A 23,284-nucleotide genomic window follows, 5' to 3' on the forward strand; every position below is an offset into this window, starting at 1 on the left:
GTTCCTTGTTTCAAAGCTTGAACTGCTGGGTCCATAACCCACTTTGGTGTTTCTGCATGCTGGGACACTCCTGGCTTAAGTAGAGTGTTGTGGGAAGGCCACCACTGAGCCAGGGATTCTGTCCTTCACAATGGAAAAGCCTTGGGCAGAGCCACAGAGAACTGCAGGGCTGTAGACTTGGGACTTAGAGCCACAGTTCAGGAAAAATTGGCCTATTTGCTTAAAGAAAATTCAGCAGATGGATGGGGCACAGTTACCATCTAATCCCTAAACTTTTGAAAGCTGAATTCCTATTACAGGTCTTAGAAACTGGCAGTTTTGCAAGGTCCCTGGTGTTGACAGATGGGACCCTTGTGTGTTGCAGGACTTTTGTGTAGCAGGATTTTCAGCATTCCATGCCAAGCTCAGGTACTGCTGTATTTACTCCTCCAAATAATACACCTTGTTTCCTGTTCCATGCCAGTGTGATGCTGGCAGTGATGACGGACGAAGGCAGGAAAGGTTTTTGCAATAACACATTCACAATTTTGTGTATTTTTCCTGTGCTTCAGGACTTGCCTCAGTTGTGTGCTCTTAGAAAAAGCCCCGCAAGGGAATTCAGCTCCCGATTGCCAGTGCCACACTCTGGGGTATATTTAACAGGATCAATAAAACTGACCTGATGGGGTAGCCCCATGAAGCTTCTTGCTTCAAGAGAAGGAGTTAAGATTCTTCTGACTTCGGATTTGGGAAGAAAGACTTGGGTTTTTTGATCTCTGAAATACTTCTGGAGATAGCTGTCCAAAACTGGAAGCCTCTGTGTCCACTGGAGCCCAGCCCTGAGTTCCTGTTCCATGCAATGTTCCCACCTTGGCTGCACTCATTGTGTCAGCAGATGATGATAGAACAAATGAGCCTTTGTTCAACAACCGCACTGGTGCAGGCCTTAAGCACAGGGGCTGCACCCATGGTCTGCTCTGGGTCACTCACTGCTTACATGCCGTTTTCCTTGTGTGGCCCTGAAGTTCAGTCAGGAGCAGCATTCCCGTGATGCTCAAGTGGTGTTTTGGGACTCTCCCCCTCAGCTCAGAAGCACCACACAACAGGGTTTTCTTTTTACCTCCCATGCTTGCTTGCCGAAGGTTTCAAAGCAATATGGATGTTGGTGGCACTGGCTTCAGACTTCTGCCATGATTTCTTTTATAGCACTGCTCATCTGTCCTGGATGTCCAGGTGTGTCTTGGTTTGAAAGACAGGTATTTGCTAAGGAAAGGCAAGAGCCCCCTTCCTGAGATGCAGAATGCAACCCCCTCCCTTTTAATTATTTTAGTTTTAAATCAGAGGCCTTCAGGCAGGAGGTGTGGGGATAACAATTCTTTACTGATATCTAACAAGGCAGAAAACAACAACAGCTATAAAAACTGACAACAGAACAGTCTAGCTCCAGTCCCTTTTGGCCGCAGGCCGTCTCCCTGCGCTCAGTTACCGGTGCTGGGGGCAGGGCTGGTCCCGCGGAGTTGAAGAGGGCTGGGTGATGGCGGCCGCGGCCCAGGGTGAGAGGGATGGGAAAGTGACTCCCCCCTCACGGTGTCGGTCGTGGTGCTCGGCAGAGTGTCCGGAGATAGTAGGGTGAGCTGGGAGAGCAGCAGAGCGATGTCCAACGGCAGGGAGCGTGGATCTCAGTGCTGGGATGGCAGGGGGAGATGCCAGATAGGAGCACAGGGTGTCCTCCCACTCCACGAGCCAGACGAGAGAGTTTCCAGCCCGCTCCAGACCCCCCGTCCCACCTTTCCTTTTCCAGTTCCCCCCCCTCCTCGCTCCCTCCACCCACCTCCCTGCGAGAGAACATTACCTTAAGGTGTAGCCACTTAGCATAACAATGGGAGAAATTCCACAGAAAGAAAAGGGAAGCATTCAACCCCCAACAAGGTGTATTATCTCTTTGCCATAGTATCTGAAAGCCTTTCACTTATCCTTCCCAATCTATCAAACTCTGTGTATTCCTTTGGAATAAGAACTATCTGTAAGAGGAAGATAAGAGCTCAGTATAGTCCAGTAGAAGGGGATTAAGAAAACTCATCGCTCTGGAAGGTCAGCAGACACCCACACCTCCTTTCTCTCCAAAGCACAAACCCAGGCCTGGTGACTGGGATAACTTGCAGTGACTTCCTAAAAACACTTGCCCTTGAACTTGGCTGTGTTCATACATTGCTGGGCTGGTGATCACTGGGTGCTTGCTTATGGGTGTGAAGGGTGCTGTTTGAAGGGCAATAAAAGCAGAATGCAATCCTTGCTCTCTGCTTTTTTTCCCTAATGCAGTATTAATCCTGAATAATGGCAGGATTTTGTAAATCTGAATTCAGGAAAGTTGGGGGCTCTCAGTCCCAACAGAGGATGACTTCAGTAAGGCTTGATATACTAGCAACAAACACAAAGTCTGACTTGAGTAGGAGCAAAAAGGACAGTGGCAGCTCTAAGCAGGACCCATGGAGGTTTTCATCAGCATGGAGAGGATTCAGGCTGAGCTGAGGATGTAGTGCCACTTTTGTAGGGACCGCAGTTCGACTGATTGAATCTTCCAAGTTGTCCTTCATTTACCTGTACCTGAAACAGCTGATCGGGGGTCCATCTGTTCCTGCTCTCCTCATCATCCCTGGCTGGAGGGAACAGAAGCTTTGGTTTTTTGTTAAGAACAGAGCAGAGGTGGATGGACAGATGTCAGCATCTGAATATTGTGAAACACCAGCAGTGACTCTGTGAACCAGCCCCGCTGTGACCAGGGAGGGCCCAGCAGTGCGGACACTGACACCAAGCATCACTGTAACGGTGCTGCACAAACAGTGAAAACCTTTGGAGACCTGGGAAACCTCTCCACTAACTCATAAAATCCCTGTAAAGTAAAATCAAGAGGCAGCCAGCTGATTACCAGGAATTAGTATTTTGGCAGTAATTATTGGTGCTTAGTCAGTCCAGTAGCACCCGTTCATGTGGAAAGATCCACCTGGGAAAGTGAGAAGGAACCTTTTTTATCTTCTTTAGTTATACTACCAAGCCATGAAATTACATCACACTCTTTAATAAGCTTTTATATCACACACTTTAATTTATTTATAATTGATTTTAAAACGCTCTAAAGATGTCTCAGTGGAAGCGTGCTTTACTGGTCACCCATACACAGCCCTTGAGTGACAGTGCACACCAGGATTCCTTTCTGTAAATCTTCATCTCAGCAACTGGAATCTCTTGGACAAGTTAAAACTAAAACACCCCCAACCCACAGCCCTGGCTAAGACTGATAGTCTGTTTTAGATAACTGGTCACTAGTGGAGCTCACCATGACCCTGTGTCAGTCATGATCATACCTCTGCTTTTCTACTAGCCCTCTAGTATTTCATTTTTCTCTACAAATAATTTAGCTTCAACCATAAGGTGCCTCATGCAATCATCCTGTTCAGGTTCTTGGACCTTCCAGGCAAGCCTTTTGTATTGCTGCCCATTGTAACAGCTCATTCTGAGCAGGCAGGCATGGTGCCCAGAAAGTGTGATTTTGGCTTCTGTGAGTGATTTGGCCTTCTGCATTTCTTTTGATGCTCAATGAGGTGTAGGTGGGACACTTTGGAAAATGGAGTTCACACCATCATGGCAGAGGAGAAAATGGTGTCCCAGCTAGCCTAGAACCAGTGCAGCAGGCTGCTGTGTCCTGTGGCAGCTTCACCCTGCTGTGGGGCTGCAGGGACAGAGGGGCTGAGGGCTGGCTGCCTGCTGCAGCTCCTGCACCCTGTTCCTGCAGCCGCTCCATGCCTGCAGATTTCACCCAGCTGCTGATGATCCCAGCTTCAAGCTTGCGCACTTCCGTGACAGATGGGGGGTCAGCTGGGTTGTGTCCCCTGGGTAGAACACAGTAGTGTCAGTTACTGGACAGTGAGCTTTTGCCTCCTGCACAGGCAGAGTCTGTGACTTTAAGGACAGAGACTGACTAGTTTGTGCTTCACATTCATGCACTGGAAACCAAGTTGCAGTATCTGATCTCCAATGGGGAGATGTCTCTCTGGGGGTCTCAGCCTGGAGAAAAGGAGGCTTGCGGGGGGACCTTCTCACTCTCTACAACTCACTGATGGGAGATCGTAGCCAGGTGGGGGTAGGGCTCTGCTCTGAGGTAAAAAGGGACAGGACAAGAAGAAACAGCCTCAAGCTGAAACAGAAGACCTTTAGACTGGATAACAGGGAAAATCTTTTAATGCAAAGGGTTGTCAAGTATTAGAACAGACTGCCCAGGGAAGTGTTGAATTCACCATCCCTAGAAGCGTTCAAAAAACTTGTGGATGTGGCACCTGAGGACATGGTTTAGTGGTGAAGATGGTGGTGGTGTTGGTTTTATAGTTGGACTTAATGATCTTAGAGTTGTTGAGGTTGGAAAAGACTTCTATGATTCTGTGATTCTAAAATATCTCCTGGTTGGTTGGGCTGTGGCTTGCTGAGATCAAATACCCAGAGCATCAGGATTTTGCTAACCAAAGGAGAGTTCGGTACTTACCGGAGATCAAGGTGATGGGCACCTCCTTTAATGGTAAGTGCAATCAGTGAAGGGCTGAGGCTTCTGTTTATCTGGGAGGAGAACGAGCAAAGATCAGTTCTCACTAAGTTACTGGGAAGAACTGGACTTGAGTTCTGAAAACTGGAACATGATCTGGGCAAGACTGAGGAAAAGCATGGGAAGACATTCTTGGTACAGCTGGTATTCACAGCTAACAGTCTGAATGAAGCAGATCACCTGTCCAAAATGAAGGGAGTGTTTTCTGCAAGGTGGGAAGTTTCAGCTGTTAGGTCTCCCCTTTGGGTCTATGCACCCTAAGCAGCCTGTTCCTTCTGGGATTCCAAGCCAGCCTGAAACACTGAGCTTCTGTATTTAATCAGGAGCTCAACTAACTCAAAATCTAGTCCTGGTTAATTTTTTTTTTTTAATTTTACACTGGACACTGACAGAACTCAGGTTTTGTTGAATCTAAACCAAAACATGTCCTGGTTCAAGTCGCTGCTCATAGCACCCACCTGGTCTCACCAAGTGTGGTGGGACTGGAGAGAGCCAGGAGCACATGGTCAGCAGCACTGAGACCATGTGTGAACACACAAACACACCAGGTTGTGGTTCAAACCCTGGTGTGAGGTAAGGACACTTCACTAGTGTCTGCAGTAGTGAAGCCACATTTGTTCCATCAGTATTCCTGGCTGGTGGACACTACTCAGTCATTAGTGTCCCAAAATTCCTCAGTGGTTCACCATGAAACAGCTGCTCACAGAAACTCAGATTAAAACTGAATTGCCAGTGCTGCTCTGAAAGGAGGGAAGGCAGTATGTCACCTGTAAAGGCTGCTCTATGCTCATGATATAGGAGTGCACATGCTTACCCCACCACCAGCCCACGGGTCCAAGTCTCCATTTGAAAAAATGATGTTGCTTGCACTTTTCAGGTCTGAAATTCAGAGAGTTCATAATTGAGAGGTCTCCTTCCTGCCCAGTTATCCAAATGTTTGGCTACTGCAGCAAACATGGCAAAGAACAGAAAACATTGAAGACCTGAACAACTTATTGGTAGTTTTGTTTTCCTTTTCTGTCCTAAAGAGATACAGAAAGGTCTGTTTGGCTCAAGTCAGCACAAGGCTGTGACTTTCTGCCAGGACTCAGTGTGCTGTGCCTGTCCTCATGGGGCTCAGCTGGACAGAGGGAAACAGGGTAACAAAAAGGGACAAGCAACTAGCACAACTAACCTTCTCCCCAAAAGTTTGTCTGCAGCCAGTGTGCTCGCGGCCTCACATGCCACTTGTTCCAACAGTATTGCTCACGCATGGCCTCTGTGAAGGGCATCTCAGGGAACATGTCGGTCACATTGTTACTGTTAAATGTTAAGTTGATCTCGGTGCAAACCTAAGAGAAGCACAAGAGCTGTCACGAGGCAGGGGCATAGCCAGGACAGCAGCTGAAACCTGCTGGGGGCTCCAACTCCTTACCTGGTAGTCCCAAGCCTCTGCATCCGAGCCAATGCCACAGCCCGTGGGGTCAGCACAGGACTGGTACAACTGGTAGATGTCATAACACTGTGCCAAGCCTGAGGAGTTGTAGAACACCCCTGCCAGGTGGAAACACAGCACAAAGCCAGTCAGTAACTCGGTTGTCTCACCCACCGCCTCCCACATGAACTTCATGGCCAAAACCAAGCCAAGGGACAACTGAATGTACAAGGATGGGACAGAGCTCACATAGAACTGTGCAATGTTACAATCCAACTTTATGGCAAAGCTTTTACACGGAGCTGACAAATTCCTCCAGATGACACAAACTTGGTTATTGCTCCTAATTCAATGCAATATTGTCCTGTTTAGATATTCCTTTGTAATGGGTTAAAAGCCTGGGCAGCAGGCAGGGTTTCAGCTATGCTAGGTTCAGCAGGTCCCCGTGGCACCTTGCTCAGCTTACTCCTCTTGATTTCCCAAGAAGAAAACTCCTTCCAAGGTGTGCCATTCTAGTATTTTATTCAGTTCCTTTTGAGGCTCTGATTGCTAAATGTGGATCAAAAATCTGGCACCCTGAGCCTTACAATGTTCAAACATGTTGGAACTAGTTTCCTTTATCATGAACCAAGCAAACCTGATGTGACAGCAATATCACTTGAGACATGATATGCTGGGTAAGTGCTAGTCTGGTTCTCTGCAGATGGAGGAATGGATTCACATTAAGGACACGGAGTATTATTGCCCTGGAAGCAATCTGTAGACAACACTAATGCTGTCCCCATTCACCTGTGGCTAGTTCAGCATCACAGCTCATGGCACTACGCTCTGCCTGGCAGGAGGTGGGCTGATGCAGCACATGTAGAAAAAGGACAGTGTTTTCCTGTATGACACAGAGGGGCAAGTATGGAGGAAAGACAGAACCCTGCCTAAAGTTCTAGTGGATCATTCTTGTATGATTAAACTCCACCAAATGAATGCAGCTGGGGAGACAGGGAGAGGCACAAGGTGCTCCACTGCAACTGGGAGAAGAAATCCACCCTTGGCTTATTCATCTCAAGACTCCCACTCTTCCTCACAGAAGAAGTAGCATGTGAATAAATCCAGTAGATCTGACATTAGTGTTTTAACAATGCTTCTAGCTACCAGCCAAACATCTTTAGCAGTGATTTAGGATTGGTACATTTCTGACTTGGGGCACATATCATTTGGAAAAAAAAAATTAAAAATAGCTCCCAGTCGTTCTAAATTAAACCTGTGAGCATTTCTTAGGTTTTTTTCTGTCATTCAGAATGTGTTTTTCTGAACAATGACCAAGGTAGAACTAATTTTTAATAAGCAACTTGAGAGATTTTATGAGGAACTCTTCAAAAGTTCTTAAAATTCTATCTCTGTTAATAATTTCCTTACAAACACTGCTGGCTGACAAAATAAGTGCTCACAGAGATAAATGTATATGTGTGTATACATGGTGTATTTAAGATTGCCTTGCCCCTGGATTAAGACCACAGGATTTGTCCTCAACAAGGAGACCAGAAAACTTCCTTCAGTGAATGTGCATTGAGCTTGTGACTGCTAGAGCCAGAGTATGGGTAAACTTCTAGAAAAGAACTAACTATCTCACAAGTCCACATCTCATGGACAGACAACAGGCTATGGGACTGCAATGCCTGAGAAACATGACAAGAATAAATTGGTAAAGGTGAGGGAATGAACCTATGGGCCACTGTGAGATGTCCCGATGACAAAAACCACAAGGGGCAAAATATCCCAGAGGGAGATCAAAGTCATACCAGCTCCCCTGACACAGCAATGTGACAAGTCTACTGACAGGTGCTTCTAGAACACGTGGTGGTACATAAAAGATCAAACTGATAATATTAGCTCACCAACAAGAGCAGCCAAGCCTTCAATTGGGTCTTTGTGGGCAATAATTTGTTCACAGCCAACCTGGGTGAGACACATTACAGGCAAATGAAAGACAGAACCAGTAACTTTCTGGAAGGGCTACGCTGGAAGATTAATTAAAATTATCATTTACATATTTTATGGTTCAGCAGCTTTCCAAAAGCCTAATGCAACAGGTTTTGAAGTTTTTAGCTTCCTCCCTTGTAGCAACAAAATTCATAGAAGCAAGGAGACAGGACAAGGGCAAACAATTCCTTCACAAGCTAGGGAGCTGTGGAGGGGCACACAACAGTTCCTCCTGAAATCAGAATATTTTAATGCCCTTTTCAGGGAGTGGGGGGAATGTGCAGAATAATTATTTCCATTTTAGAGGTCATTAAACAGACCCCAGAAGGAAACTGGGTGCCCAGTGTAGCCAGAGGCAGCATGTCCAGAGTTCCAGTGCAGCAGAGCCTGTGTGACCTCTTGCACAGTATGCTCCAGTAAGACTAGAACCCTAAATGCCACAAAGCCAGAGGCAAATGAAGTCCCATGGGCCTGACAACACACCAGAAGACACCAAGAATTGCAACAGCTTCTGGTGATCTGGGATCAAAGGTGGTACCTTTCAAAAGCAGCTGGTGTCTTAGAGGTCTTCGTAAACACCTTAGAACTTGGCCCTTTTCCCGCACTTTGCCATCTTTGATTCTCTTGAAAGTTCACGTTTTCCAGTCCCCATAGCAGCAGGGTTTTTTTCTGCATTATACCTAAGGTACATCTGCTTCCCGGGCAGTACTTTAAAAAGAGCCTGATTTTCACACCTCCATCCCTACCCACCATGAAAAATACATCTCTGAAAGCATGTTGAGATGGGTACAACAGAACTATTTTTTTCTTTTTTTAAAGCTACAAATTTTTAGTATTTAAAAGTTGAAGTCAACAAGCTTGCACAAGTGTTTGTATCTAAGGTAAAGGCAGAGCAGGATAGGACTCCAGCAAACTTCACAGCAGTCACCACCACAGAGAAGTTTCAATTGTGTAGATTTACTGTCAAACTGGAAGAGCTGCAACATCCATCACTACTGCCCTGTGACCATCACCAATGGTGCCTGCCTGACAGTGTCCTAAGTTCCAGTCACCCACTCACACCAATGTCCTCACCTTCACTGGATTGGCAGGGAGGTCACCCATGAAGTCGGTTTTGTATGGATAGTTCATCATGGCCATCATGGTGAAGGCATTTCTAGCAAACCCAAACAGCTGGTAAACATCCTCCTTGTTAGAGATCTTATTGCATGTGGCCATTTTGCTGCTGATCTCATCATAGGCTGCAAAAGAAAGGAAAATAAAAGACACAAACGTCAACAGAGGAAAGTAACAACAAGCTTCAGCATCTTATTTCACTCAGGAGTAAGAGGATGATGTAACATAAGATGAGGTTTTTAGTGGAAAGGATACATTACATCTGAATTTACACATGTGAATGGAACATTCAGGCATAGCCTCCCTGAGTGTCACAACCTCATGTGGCTCACAGCCCAGGCTCTGCCCCTCAAGGAGCCAGGTACCTCCCTGGGGAGGCTGGAGGAATCAGCACCTGCCAAGTGCTGGAACTGGTCCCAGCTGAAAGAGTGAGCAAAGCAGCTTGGTATAGCCTGTCCTTGCCAGTGCCCTGATGGCTGCTCCTGCTCATGCCTGCAGGCCCCTTCCCTGGTAGGTCTGCTGTGTCCTGCAAGGCAGGCTCCCCAGGCAAGCTCTCATGCAGGAGGGCAAGAGGTACATATAGGACCCAGTGAAATTCAAAAGATGGAAAAACTGGCAGAGAGAAAAAAACAAAAAAACCTAAAAAAAAAAAATTTTAAGAAGAAAACAAAAACCCAACCCCCAAAAAAACCCACCACCCCCCCCCCAAAAAAAAAAAATTAAAAAGGCAGTTTCTTGGAAGGAGGGTGCATCTGCAGTAAGAACTGCCAAATGAGAACAGTCCTCACAAAGGACTCTCAAGGCATGCCTTCAAACATCAGTGGGATGCAGAGGTCAGCTGGAGTCATTCCTTCAAGATGTACCCGTGCACCTTTGCTTTTCTGCTGTGGAAAGCTGCTCCCTTCATCTTCATTCTCCATATTCTGGAGTCACAGTTTCTGTCCCCATCCTGCTCAACAGCTGACCACTATAGCATGGCTGCTTTTCCTTGGAAAACCACAGCCTGTGGCCTGAATCTGGACACACATTTGGCGGCTGAAGCTTTAAATATGACCACCTTACCCCCAACTGCAGGAAGCATGGCCCCAGACAGAGCTGGAAGAATTTTACTAGTTAACATTTTTCCTGCTGTGACCCAAAGCCAAAATGGTGTTTTCATCCCTGGGCTCCTCTGGCAGTTCCATGAACAACAGCAGCTGGGAGGCACACAGCATCACACAGACTCATCACCAAAGCTCAAGACAGACCCAGAAGCCACCACATTTGTCCTAACACCACAGATTCTAGGAGATGCTGCATGAGCCCATGGCATCTGGACCAGCGTATTTAGGAGCCATTGCAGAGGTCTTCACCAGTCTGTCCTAACTGTCCAAGACTGGAGATGGAAGGGACTTGGATGATTGTTTCAGGACCTAGACTGCCCTCCACAAATTCCTCAGATCTGTCCAGTGAGCTGAGCCATACAGCTGTCATACCCACCAGAACAGCTCTTCACAGTGTGGATATTGAGGACAAGTATCTGGTGAAACATGTGGCTATACTAGCATAAAATACTATGCAAGCGGTTTTCACCTGCAAGTGTTTTTCACTTTGGTGCAGAAAAAAATGGTTTCATTTAACACTGTGCAAAGATCTGCAGAACTACTTACTTTCTGTGTTAGTTACCAATTTTAGTGCCAACTGAAATCATTAATAAAAGAAAAAAATCCATTGTGCAAGCAAAAAGAAGAAGCCATGTGGGCACCTGCACTGATTTATTTGAACAACTAGCTGAGGTAAAGCTGTATCAACTTTTTTCCCCTGTGGCTGGGAATGCTGGCTGACCTTGGGAGCTATCTGCAGGACTCCCTTCTTACCTCCACTCAGGCACAGGTCCTTGATCTGCTGGAAGGATTTACGGACAGCTGTGACACAGTCTAGGCTGGACTTCTGAAAATCCTGAAGGGACAGAAAAGATATGAGATGACAGTTTCCCACAGGAGACACTTGAAGAGGCTGCAATGGAAAGAACTGCCAGAAGGACCAGAAGATGACAGGGGTTATTGGCCTGCTGGTCAGCATTTCCAGGGGCAGTGACACCAGTGCTTCTGCCTTGTCTTTCAGACAGTCAGCACGTCTCTGCAAAAGCCAACACTCTGCACTGCTCAGGCCAAGCAGCAGCTGTGTCACCAGGTCTGGCTGGGATGAGCCATCAGACAGAACACTCTGCCCCTCACGGAGCATCAGACTGAACACGATGCAGCAAGAGAATGTGAAGCATGCCTCAGAGAGGGAGGCAGGCTGCAAGGGTCATAAGGGTTTAGTTGTTTTTAAACACAGAGAAGAGTTCTTGAAACTGCACTTTGTCTGTGAGAAGGAGTCACGGGAGAAGTCAGTTATGCATCGGGAGTACAAGACCAAGATCTTTTCTTCTTAAGCCTGCTAATGGCCTGCCAAATTACCATGTCCTTTTTCTTGAGAAAACCATTAATGATACTGAAAAAGCACTTTAAATTAGGTTTGAAGAGCTGTGGTTGGCTATGGTGGATCAAGTTGTTTCTGTGATTGAAGGCCCCAGGAACCCAAGCTCTTTCTCCTCTCTCAAGCTGTAAAACAGACTACATCTGCTGGCAATCTGTGTTTTGTAACATGAAGAATTATTAGGGCTCTTCTGAGGTCTCTCTACCCTGCTAGAGCAAGGTAAGTAACCACAAATCACTACCTAGGCATTTTTCTTGTAAAGACCCACTCTCAACTAAAAAAACAGATTTGGGACCCTTCTTTTCTTCCTAATTCTGCCTTAGTCTGATAATTATGTTTAAAGAAATCATTGTGGGATTTTCCACAATTTACCTGGGCATCCCTTTAGGACTTCCAAATATCCTTCTCAATGTGCTTATTGATCTTCACCTACTAATGGCTCTAAGTGGAGTGTGAGGATAGTTTGGCCTAGGACAGAGGAGCAGGTCTGCTCTGGGTGCTGTGATGGCTGAGCTCTCCTCTAGGCCGCTGGCTGCTGCCAAGCACTGCCTGGCATGAGGACCTTTTTAAGCTCATCCCCAGATCCTTACAGACCAGAAACAGTATGGCTTAGCAGAGGCAGGAGAAATTGCAGCCATTCCATGTGCCTTCGTTGGGATTAACAGCTCTCATGGGTGTTCTCAGCAAGAAGAACAATTCAGATTTCAGATGCATAAACTGCAAATCAGAGCAACCTCCACTCTGAAGATGGAAGGGAGTACTTTGAAACCACAGAGTGCTTGCTTAAGAGTTCAGCCCAGAGCTTGGCTTACTGCTGCAGAGAAAACAGAGTTATAAATTATTTGGAAAGTTTTTTCACATGAAAAGATTAAAGCCCTAAGTTTGAGGGTGTGTAATGACTCACAGCATATTCACAGCTGAAGCAAGACAGGGATGCTGAAAGGAAGTTGGCTTCCAGGGAAGAATTCTCACTGCAGGACCTGTTAGCTGACTAAATTGAAAGGAATAATATGAATGTGTCTTTACAAACAGATTGTGAATCTGCTTGTAGATAGGGCCAGGGACTTATAGATAGGGAAGTAACAGAAGAAACTATCAGGTCTAGAAAATGATACTAATTGACATGGACCGTTGCTCAGCCAAGGCCATGTTAAATTCCTGAACTTAGAGAAAAAGAAAAAAGGCTTAAGAGAATTATGAATAGTGTTTTGCTACATAAAAGAAAAAGAAAAGGAGGGGTGCACAGCAGAGGAGGACATAGAGTAGGTGATTTGGGAAGTCTGTACCTTCCAAGTACCTCAGCCAATGAGGAAAATAAGTGGGTGATGCATTTGGGATATCAGGATAAAAAGGGGGCTGTGTCCCCCAGCCATTTAAAAGACCCCATGAAAAATGCCCCATGGCCTCTCCCTTTACTCTAATAAAATTACAGGACTCCTCTGTGTCCTTTTTGGACATAGACCTCTGGCACTGTGAATTCTTCCACACAAAATGGCACTACATTTTTTGTTTGAAAATGTGTCACTCTAAGACAAGATGTCTATTATTCTTTTATGCACTTAAGAGTTTCAAATGTGTTTATTTTCATATAACAGTCTCTTCTTTATACTCACTGGTAAAGCTATCTGTTGTGTAAGTTTCAGCACAGAAACAAGTCGTTCATGTATATAAATAAGAACGAAGAGACCAGAAGTTACATAAACAGGTGTGGTCCTTGAAGTGGAGGATAGCAGCAAAGTAACACAACAATGACAAGAATATGTCAACAAAGATGACTCACCTCCAGACCAGAGGGACGATGGAGAAGAATGTTAAGGTGGCCCAAAGTAACCTAAGACTAAGTAGCAAGGTAAAAATCACCCCTGAGACATCTCACATGCTAATGTCAGACCACTCTGGTCATAGTGAACTGAGCACTGACTGGAGCATGTGCAGAAAAGCACTGGTTAAGTTGACCAGTGAACAATTTCTGTGTAACTTCTTTGTTGTCACTTGTATAAAAGCCTGCAAACTCCCCAAAGAGAGGTGCAAGCTTAATGAACTATAGCCTAGCAATAATTCTGGGCAGAAAAGCATGAAAGGTCTCAGCTCTGTGTGTGCTCATTGACTCCTGCACCAGGCACAGACCTCAGCCCCAACTGAGGCATAACAAAGGTTACAAAGCCACCTGTGTCACCCAGATCTAGAAATTCATGTCAAAAAAGAGGCAGAACAGACACCATCACAAGATTTCAGTACAACCAGGTAGTACATGTCTTTCAAGACAAATGTAAGTCAGTTCTAACACCAACTTTTCATGGCCTTAAACTGCAAAAGCCACATTTAAACTTTAGTTTAAGTGATCCCGCGATACCTTGCACATTTTTAGTTACAAAATGAAGATTTCCAAGTTCTTCACTAAACTGCAATCACCTTGGACTAAGGAGATGCTGTGAATCATTGGTACCAATACAGCATTTTGGGAGAGGATTTTAAAAATAAATTATCCAAAAGGGGTTCAGCCAGGCACAAGGGAAAAAATTTCAGGCTGTAATATAGTCAAGCCACTAGAAATTGGAAAGTCAATTTTTAGTGGTACTAAAGGTACTGGCACAGAGTTGTGCTGCTCGGAGCAGCACCTTTGAACCCTGAGCTGCCCCAGCTACAGCAGTGCTCAGCCATCCTGCAGCTACTGATTTCCCTTTCAGCTTGCCATTTAATTGCACTCCCTGCTTAGCAGTGATGCTGTAAAGACAGTATCTATTTAAACATCTAGAAAAGAAAAAGGAAACCGCATTCCTAAAGGAAGAAAATACTGCTCCTGAAAAGAGATGATACTTACTGCTGTGACATCTCTGAAGAACTGGGTGGAGTCTCCAAGCCCAGCCACAGACAGCAGAGGAGCACTGGCAGCTAATGCTCCAGCCACAACATTTGGGTATTTCATCCTCAGGTAAGCGCTCAGCATTCCTCCATAGCTACCAAGAAGAGACAAGTTATTTCCGTTAACAGACAAATTATACTGTAATAACTCAGAAATTCAGGCCAACATTTACAGGCTCACCTAATCCAAGGTAACAATAAGCTCATGGATATCTGTGATGCTTCATTTTCATGCGTGCTCCATGATATGCACGATGCTCATGGATATGATGCTTTGTGCCTCATCCTCATGTTGATCCAGTTATGGCCAATGAGCAGCACACAGTACTCTTACTGGCCTTTCCCTAAATGCTCACAGCAGCTCAGTTTGCTTCTGTAGACAATGTAAATCCTGCCTCAATGTTTAACTTTGCACCATCCTGAGCATGTCCCAACAGCTTCACAGCAGAGCAAAGCAGGGTTTGAGCAAAGCACTCACTGTACATTTTGCATACAGAATGACAAGAAGTAGTTAGAACTAGTCAGAACTTTGCCAGGCTTCTGGCAAAGGGTGTTCCTGAACATGGCAGAACAGGCAGCCCTCTCAACTCCTGGAAAGTTGAGACTATCCTCCCTGGGCACCCCAAATAACTGCTGCATCGTTGATCAGATACAGAGAAGGAGAAAAGTTAACAAATGCCACAAGAAAAGTCTGCCTTGGTAGCTTCAGTGCCAGGGCCACAATCTACACATGAATCAAGGACTGCTACATAGACCCAAGATAACAGAAGTCATTCATTTGCTGATGGTTGCAGAGTTCATCTGAGGCCATTGGGGTGGCAAATGACATCCCCAAAACACACGTGAAACCTGGTCTAACCCCAAGCGTAAAAGCACTCAATCTCCCTCCCCACCACCTCAAGTGGTTCAGTAAATACCAATCCCACAACACCCCCATGTAAAGCAATTTTCATTTCTCTAGCCCTGGTCCTGGAGATAGGCATTACCTGAAACCTGCTGCAAGTAATTTCAGATTAATTTGGAACAGTTATAAGCACCAGAAGTGGTCTGATTTTTGTCTCCAAGGGAAATGCTGTGCTTTTCCATCACTGCCATATTTCAGTGTTCTTCATTTGAGTTTAGTGTGTTCAGGGCTGCTGCAGACTGAGCCCTCAATTACACACAGAGCTGAAGTCTAACATGCAGCCAGCTAGGATGTTTTGCTGTATCCCTTTCCCTATTCCAGAACAGCTTCTGGGCCTTCCTACTCTAGCTACTGTCCTGATAGTCACAGTATAAACCCTCATGAGATCAACAGTTCAGTCACCACACCACAAACAGCTGAAAGCTTAATGAAAACTATCATGTCAAATGCTTTTTAGCTCACTGCAATTGAATTCGAAGCCCTGTACTTCTGGATGACTTTCAGAGGGAAGCACCACTCTACTACAAGAGAGGGGATCCATCAAGAAACAAGGACATCACATCCACCTTCCTGCAGCACTGTGAACACTCTGAGAAAGGACTGCTGCAAGGAACCAAAGAGCAGCAGAGCAGAACCATGAAAAGGCCCACAGTGAAAATGGCTGAATGCTGTTAAAGAGGCTGTGTTTAATAAAAAGCTGTATGGCCCCTTGAAAGATTGTTTTACCAATTACTAGTTTCCTGTATTTACAATGTAAAATGTTCTGATCCTGCAGGAGGAATTTCTCATTTTCATAAAATCATACAATATGCTGAGCTGAAAGAGACCCATCATGATCCTTGAGTCCAACTCATAGCCCTGTGGAGGACACTCCCTGTGCCTGGGAGTGTTGTCCAAACACTTCTTGAACTCAAACAGTCTTGGTGTCTGACCACTTCCCTGGGAAGTCTGTTCCAGTGCCCAACCACTCTCTGGGTGAAAAACATTTTCTTGATATCCAGTCTAAACCTCCCTTGACACAGATCCATGCTGTTTCCTGGAGTCCTGTCACTGGTCATGAGCGAAGAGATCAGTGCTCCACAGGATATTGAAGAGAGTGGTGAGGTCTTCCCTCAGTCTCCTCCACACTGAACAAACCAAGTGATCTTAGTCACTTCTCATAAGGCCTCCTCTTCAGACCCTTCCCCATCTTCATGGCCTCCTTTGGATAACTCTAATAGCTTAATGTCTTTTTTACATTGTGGTGCCCAAAACAAGGTAAGACCACCCCAGTTACTTGACTTACCCTACCTGACTTATCCTTTTGCTAATGGTGCTAAATCTCTGGGCTTGGGCCAAAGCTTAGAGCTCCTCTTGTCTGCTCCTCATGCTGCATGTACTAGTGTAGAAACATTTCAGGTGACGTTCACTGTAGCCAACACCTCGTGAAGCAGATCGAGGGACCCCATTGGTGCTTGTTTCCTCGGGTTTTGGCACATCATCCTATTGCCCATCACTGGCAAGCCTGGCATTTTCCCTTGACCCTTTCCAAGCTATTATTTTTTTCTGCAGTTCTGAGTGATTCAGACATTGAAGAAGCTTAGAAACATCTAGTCAGGGGTGCTTCTGCAAAGCAACCACAAATGGAGACTAATTCCTGATGGGAAAGCAGAGTGGCACCTTGTGATGAGCTCATGGGAGCTGAGGCACAGGCATATCTGCTCTCAAAAGGAGAGCTTAAAGCTCTGCACTGAGAACTTCTCTGAGATCTACGGCAACATAACTTTGGCTGGAAAGGATGCAGAGAAGGGAAGGAGTCCACACAACCCTTACCTGCCTCCAAAAGCGATGACAGGGCAGTCTGCAGCATTAAACTGCTGCTTAAGCTCAGTAATGAGCACTGCGTAGTCAGCAAGGGCTTGCTCAATGGTGAGCAGAGCAGTCTTCTTCCGCTGTGTTGACTCAAGGCCAAAGGGAAGAGACTTCCCATAGTATCTCTGAAACAAAAGATATACACTGTGGCAATGCTGGTCTGGATCTTGTCGGCTTTCACCACAGAGCCGGGCTAAGTGAGCACTAGAAGAGACAACAGAGCATGAGGTGTCCTCTTAACTTGTCCATAACTGTCTTGTTTCCTGCACCTGTGTTGGGGGTCGATATTTTCCCTTTCCTTTCTCTGGAATTTTTCCCATTGTTATGCTAAGTATTTGTGGCTACACCCTAGCTAGTAACAGTTTCTCTCGAAGGGGGTGGGAAGAGGGGGAACACTGGAAAGGGAGAGGTGGGAGTAGCTGCCTGCTCGCTCGTGGAGTCGGAGGAAGGCGGCCGGTGCTGCTATCTAGCATCCTCCCCGCCATCCCGACGCCCTGCCGTTGGACATCGCTCTGCTGCTCTCCCACCTTACACTACTACCTCCGGACACTCTGCTGAGCACCACGACCGACACCGTGAGGGGGGAGTCTCTCCTCCATCCCTCTCACGCTGGGCCGCTGCCGCCATCACCCAGCCCTCTTCGACTGCGCGGGACCTGCCCTGCCCCCAGCACCGGTAACTGAGCGCAGGGAGAGAGGGCCTTGGCCAAAAGGGACTGGAACTGAGCTATACTGTTCTGTTTTGTTGTCAAATTTTTATAACTGTTGTTGTTTCTGCTGTTTGCCTTGTTAGATAGATTAGTAAAGAACTTTTATTCCTATCCCCGTATCTTTTGCCTGAGAGCCCCTGATTCCAAACTTATAATACTTGGAAGGGAGGGGATTGCACTCTCCATCTCAGGGAAGGGGCTCTTGCCTTTTCTTACCAAATACCTGTCTTTCAAACCAAGACAACCTGATACACAGACACCTTCAGGACACATCATGGAGCGGATGGCCAGTACATGCCAGCTGCCTCAGTGGGTGCTAAAGTGGGTTCTCAGCACGTGTATCTCTCCTGAAGTCCCCAACTACAAAAGGGAACATGCCTAAGATGGTAGATAGCAGATTTAATCGAGTAGTGTGGGAAAGTTTGGCTTGGGACTTTGCAGGGTAGAGAGATTAAATCTTATCCAAAGAATGTCTCTCTACTCCAACATGGAATTTAAAGCCTGTAGAAACTACTTACAAAAGCAAATTATTTGTGGCATAGGCTGTACTGAAACATCAGTCCTGGAGCGCTGGGAGGCATAGTAAACAATTACTCAGAAGCCATGATTATGTAAAGAAGATCTGCTATCATGGGGAGAAAGCTTATAGCAGGTCTGATTCAGCTCCATGGCAAGAAATGGTACCACTATTCCAGACCTGCAGAAAGGCGAATTGGGTAACACTGAACAGAACAGGACTCTAAAGGATGCATAATGACTAAAATACTCACATGTTCAGCAAAAATGACAAGTGCTTGCAGTTCCTCTGCTAATTCAAATATGAAGTCAGAGTTCTGAGCAAAAGTCCAGATGTCACCTTCATTGCCAGTATAGAAAAAGATGGGTCCAAATCCTTTCTTCCAGAACTTTGCTGAGACAATTGAAATAAAGAAATTAAAAATGAAAATAAAAAAAAAACAAAACCCACAAAAAACCACAACAAAAAGTGGAATGAGGAAGAACTCTGTGAACAAGCTGACTCCTGAGATCTGACCTGGGACACAGAGGTGTTAGTCCAGGCTCCAGAAATCTCTCATTTGGGTGGGGGTAAATAAGAGCTTCCATGAGATCAGTATTTGGACTGAATATTTCACTTCGGCCTGAAAAATACCTAAAATCTCAAGCTCTGCAAGTCCTTTGCAGACAGCTGCCCCCACAAAAGAGCAATTTCCCATTTATATACCCTTTTTAGCCCAACTCACTCCAAAATACTTGCACAGCTCAATTTTCACACAAAACTGACATTAGGGAATTGCCTGCATCTTTCTGATGCTCCTGCTGGGATGTATAAAGTTGTAAATCCCGTATCATAGGATGGTTTGAGTTGGGGGGGATCTTCAAAGACCATCCAGTTCAAGCTCCCTGTCACGGGCAGAGACACCTCCAACTAGAGCAGGCTGCTCGAAGCCCCACACAATCTGGCCTTGAACACTTCCAGGGATGAGGCAGCCACAGCTTCTCTGGGCAACCTGTGCCAGGTCTTCCCAACCCTCAAAGGGAAGAATTTCTTCCTTATGTCCAATCCATAAATCCAAATTCACTGTCAACTACAAACCATTGCGCCATGTCCTATCACTACTGGCTTTGGTAAAAAGCCACTCCCCCTCTTTTTCATAAACTTTCTTTAAATACTGAAAGGCTACAATAAGGTCTGCCCAGAGCATTCTCTTCTCCAGGCTGAACAAACCCACTCTCCCATCCTGCCTCCAGAGCAGAGGGGCCCCAGCTTGTCACGAGACGAGGGAAAGCTTCAGACAAGCCATGCCTTAGCCTCAAATTTTGGCAACATTTCAAATTTAAGGAATCACTCTGGCTCACAGTTCTAATGACAACAAATCAAATCTACTTATAAAAATGAATTATTTCTTAAACAGACAAGAGATAACAGACAAAATATCTTAATCAGAATTACTCACTACAGAGTATAAAACAAAAGAACAATTAGTCAATAACAGTAAACCATAAAATAGTGCATGATATGGAGGTATCTATATTAAAACGGTCAAAATAAATAGTATTGATTAGAAGTCAAATGTAATTTACCACCAAAATGGCGATACCATACACAGATTCCTTCACTCAGCCCCCGGGAAGTAACTGTGAAGTAGATATCCCTGCTCATGGGAGAAGCTCCACACATTTCCCGAAAATATATATATTTTAGCAGATTTCTGCTTTGTGAAAGTTTGTAGTGGGTTTTATAGTTGTAAAGTGAATGGCTATCAGTCAGTCAAAATTCATCTTATCTTGTCAGATCTCACTTCAGCAATAAGGTATCTATTGGCAGTTGGGAAATACCAGCCCAGTGCTAACCCCATGGCCCAAAAAAACTCACAACACAGCTTGTCCTGTTTGAGTTATCTGACTGGCTAACAAACAACAGATAAGCTCTTGGGAGAGGGTGAGGTGCTCTGCCATATCAGCTCTCAGATCACCTCTGGGGCTTCCTCTGGACTCACTCCAGCAGCCCCACACCCTTCTTGTGTTGATGTGCCTAGGCCTGGAGGCAATTCTACTGGGAGGGTTTCATCTGAGCAGAGCAAAGAGACAGAATCCCCCCAAACACCTGCTGCCCACACTGTGGGGTGGAGCCCAGGATATGCTGACATCTGTTACATATGTAACACACATGCATATGTGTATATTTATATGCTGAAATATGAAGATGATGTGCTTCATCTTCAGATCACTTTACAACTGAACGCAAATTGAGTCTGGCAGGACAAGTGTGATGCCAACACTGGCTTATCTAACAAACAGTTGCTCTAATGCTTGCTGACTTTAACAAACATTTGATTTTAGCTTAGTCATAAATTGCACAGGAATTAAGAGGAATAATAAATAGTTTTCTTCAATGACAAATCTCAGATCACCAGTTAAGTGTTGATTTCAACACATCATCCAAAGAGACCCTGCACAGCAGTTGTCCCATGGATATTGCTGTCCCATGAGGCTGTGCTAATGAACAGAGAGGCCCACGTTTAATTCTTGGCATTCTCAGGACAGAATTGCTAAAGTCAGACTTGCTTTGGAATGGGATTTGAAACCTCTCATTAGTGAAACCGCCTCTCTTCATTAACAAAGAAGCCAACTGACTCTCTATGCTGCATTTGCTTGGGGTATTGGGTAGTAGCTGGAGTTCTCAGTGTTCTCTTTTCTCTGGCTCTTCTCCTGATATGCTTCATGGCTCCTGGACGAAACAAGCATCACAGGAGCCAAAATTAAACCAGATGGGCTCCTTATAAAAGTATCTATTTTTAGATTGAAATCCTGGGGAACTAAATTCAAGAGTATCAGATTCCCTGTTGCAAAATTAGTCTTCATTTTCTTGCTGATAATCTGAAAAGTCTCATATTGCAACAAAAAAGACAGTAAAGGGAAATGGAATTAGAGGAATTTTGAGTAAGAAACTCTCTATAAACCATCAGAACTGCAATGTTAATATTTTGCTCCTCACAAGTATTATTCAGCTCTGCCCAGGACTCACAGATAAAACATAACACTTTAAAAGAAAACAAACAGAAGTTGCACAATGCTTTAAACCATGTAATCCCAACATTCTGTTCAAAAAGAGCCACTTAATTAGTGAAATCACAGCCTTGGGTATGCTCTCAAAATTCAGCGTTATGTCCATATCTTTGTGTTGAACTGATCCATGAATTTATACCTGGTGAAACACACAACTCGGCACACGTGCTGAACAAGCTGCAGAGCAACACGCAATGTGAAGGTGAGCTACAGCATCTGAAGACCCCAGTGAAGCTGGGAGGCAGCAGCAGGTGGGCACCAAGTGGGACAGTGCTCACGTCTGTTGCTATTCCCAAGTCCATCTTTGCTCTCTCCCTGCAAACTGCTCCCCAGTTCCTCTGTATAGGCAGGATTGAAAAACATGTGACACTGGTTATGGAAATTGCTGACTTTTCAGTCACATGCTGTTTAAAAAGGTCTTTTCTCTTTTACTGTCCGTGACATAAAAGGAAGACACAGCTGGCTCCTTGCTGGCAGTGCTCATTGTTTGGCATGGATTAAGCTATCTACTGCTGCACGATTTTGAATAATTCAAACCACTGACCCAAGAGGAGTTCCCTTCACTCCTAAAAATGACTGGTACAGAGTGCAACATTTCAGGCACTATCTGTTTTTCCTGACGCATTCAGACCACTGAATTACATGCACTTGTAAGAGATGCTGGTGGCAACTGAAGACACACACACACAGAACCAGCTCTGGTGCAAGCCTAACACAGCTCCTGCTTCTAGTCTACTCTTGCTCAGAGAGGCCAGTCCCCACAATGCCCTCTGCACTACACAGCCAGAACAGAAGGCAAGGAGTGAATTCCAGACTGGTTTATGCTGGAAAGGACCTTAAAGCTCATCTTATTCCAACCCTCTGCCATGGGCAGGGATACCATCCACTATCCCAGGTTGCTCCAAGCCCTGTCCAACCTGGCCTCGGACACTTCCAGGTACAGGGCAACTACAGCTTCTCTGGGCACCCTGTGCCAGGGCCTTCCTGCTCGCACCGGGAAGAACCCCTTCCTAATACGCAATCTAAGCCTACTCTCTTTCAATCTAAAACCAGGCCCCCTTGTCCTATAAGTACATACCTTGGTAAAGAGTGGATGAAAAGGGAAGGGAGAGGAGGATATAGACAATGCTAGGAAATGCTTGGCTCGCACAGGGCTGGCCCTCTACTAACACTGATTCTTGGTTGCCCAGTGCTCTAGCTCCTACTCTATCTCGGAACAGAGGCAGTTAAAGCTTAAGCATAAAGGAATCCAGCCCGAAGGCACAGCACCCACGGGACTTACCCGACACCAGGTACCGCTGCGGGAAGGTCTCGTTGCCGCAGGTCTCGAAGCTGAAGTGGTCCCGCACCTGCGGGAAGAGCCGCTCCTCCAGGCCGGGCCGCACAACCCGGGCAGCTGGAGGGGGCATCATCAGCACGGGGGAAACCGACAAACAGGCGCTGTCACCCGGTACGGCACAACCCAGCCTAGGAACCGAGGGCCGGGGAGCTCGGAGCGCCCTCCCGGTGCTCCCTAGGCTAGCTGAGGGCTACGGCCCAATGAGGCTAGTCTGGGGTCCTGCCCAGGGCCTGGAAAAGCTAGCTGAGGGCTCCGTCCATGGGAGGGCTGGGGCTCTGGTCGAGGAAGAAGGAGATCAGACAGAGGAGTCCGACCAGAGGAGCAGGGGGGACAGGCAGAAGGATCCGGCCCAAAACACCCACCGGGAGCGGCGCGGGCAGAGAGGAGCGACAGGAGCGACAGGAGCAGCGGGAGCGGCCCCATAGCAGCCACTTCACCGGCACCACACAACGAGCGCGGCCGTGAGGGCTCCAGTCACGCGACCGGCCGCTTCGGGATCACGTGAGAGCCACCGGCCC

General features: G+C 46.0%; 1 protein-coding gene across 5 annotated transcripts; it reads right to left on the minus strand.

The window, feature by feature from the left end:
- Positions 1-1,338: 1,338 nt before the first annotated feature.
- DPP7 (dipeptidyl peptidase 7) lies at positions 1,339-23,270 on the minus strand. 5 transcript variants are annotated; one of them, XM_088177430.1, is made up of 13 exons: positions 23,129-23,269; positions 22,710-22,823; positions 18,631-18,770; positions 17,113-17,276; positions 14,356-14,491; positions 10,931-11,012; positions 9,033-9,199; positions 7,874-7,934; positions 5,985-6,103; positions 5,745-5,901; positions 5,385-5,449; positions 4,514-4,584; positions 1,339-2,636 (listed from the first exon to the last, which is right to left on the minus strand). In XM_088177430.1, exons 1-13 carry the CDS (start codon positions 23,187-23,189, stop codon positions 2,627-2,629), a joined length of 1,347 nt encoding a protein of 448 aa, XP_088033556.1. In that variant the 5' UTR covers positions 23,190-23,269; the 3' UTR covers positions 1,339-2,626. The 5 variants fall into 5 exon arrangements, 4 of the variants coding, with proteins under 4 accessions (XP_088033556.1, XP_088033558.1, XP_014736504.2 ...); XM_014881018.2 differs by lacking the exon at positions 1,339-2,636 and adding an exon at positions 3,058-3,866 and having other exon boundaries at positions 23,129-23,270; XM_088177432.1 differs by lacking the exon at positions 5,385-5,449 and having other exon boundaries at positions 23,129-23,270.
- Between the last annotated feature and the right edge of the window lie 14 nt (positions 23,271-23,284).

The sequence above is a fragment of the Sturnus vulgaris genome, chromosome 22 (assembly GCF_052056855.1).
Source record: "Sturnus vulgaris isolate bStuVul1 chromosome 22, bStuVul1.hap1, whole genome shotgun sequence".
Classification (NCBI taxonomy): Eukaryota; Metazoa; Chordata; class Aves; order Passeriformes; family Sturnidae; genus Sturnus; species Sturnus vulgaris.

Excerpts from the sequence above, each read along its gene's own strand:
- DPP7 (XM_014881018.2), bottom strand. The coding sequence starts at position 23,189 with ATGGGGCCGCTCCCGCTGCTCCTGTCGCTCCTGTCGCTCCTCTCTGCC. Across the intron at positions 9,200-10,930 it reads GGACCTGTGCCTGAGTGGAG|CCTATGATGAGATCAGCAGC; the intron begins GTAAGAAGGGAG and ends TTTCTTTTGCAG. Across the intron at positions 7,935-9,032 it reads TCCCTGCCAATCCAGTGAAG|GTTGGCTGTGAACAAATTAT; the intron begins GTGAGGACATTG and ends TGTCTCACCCAG.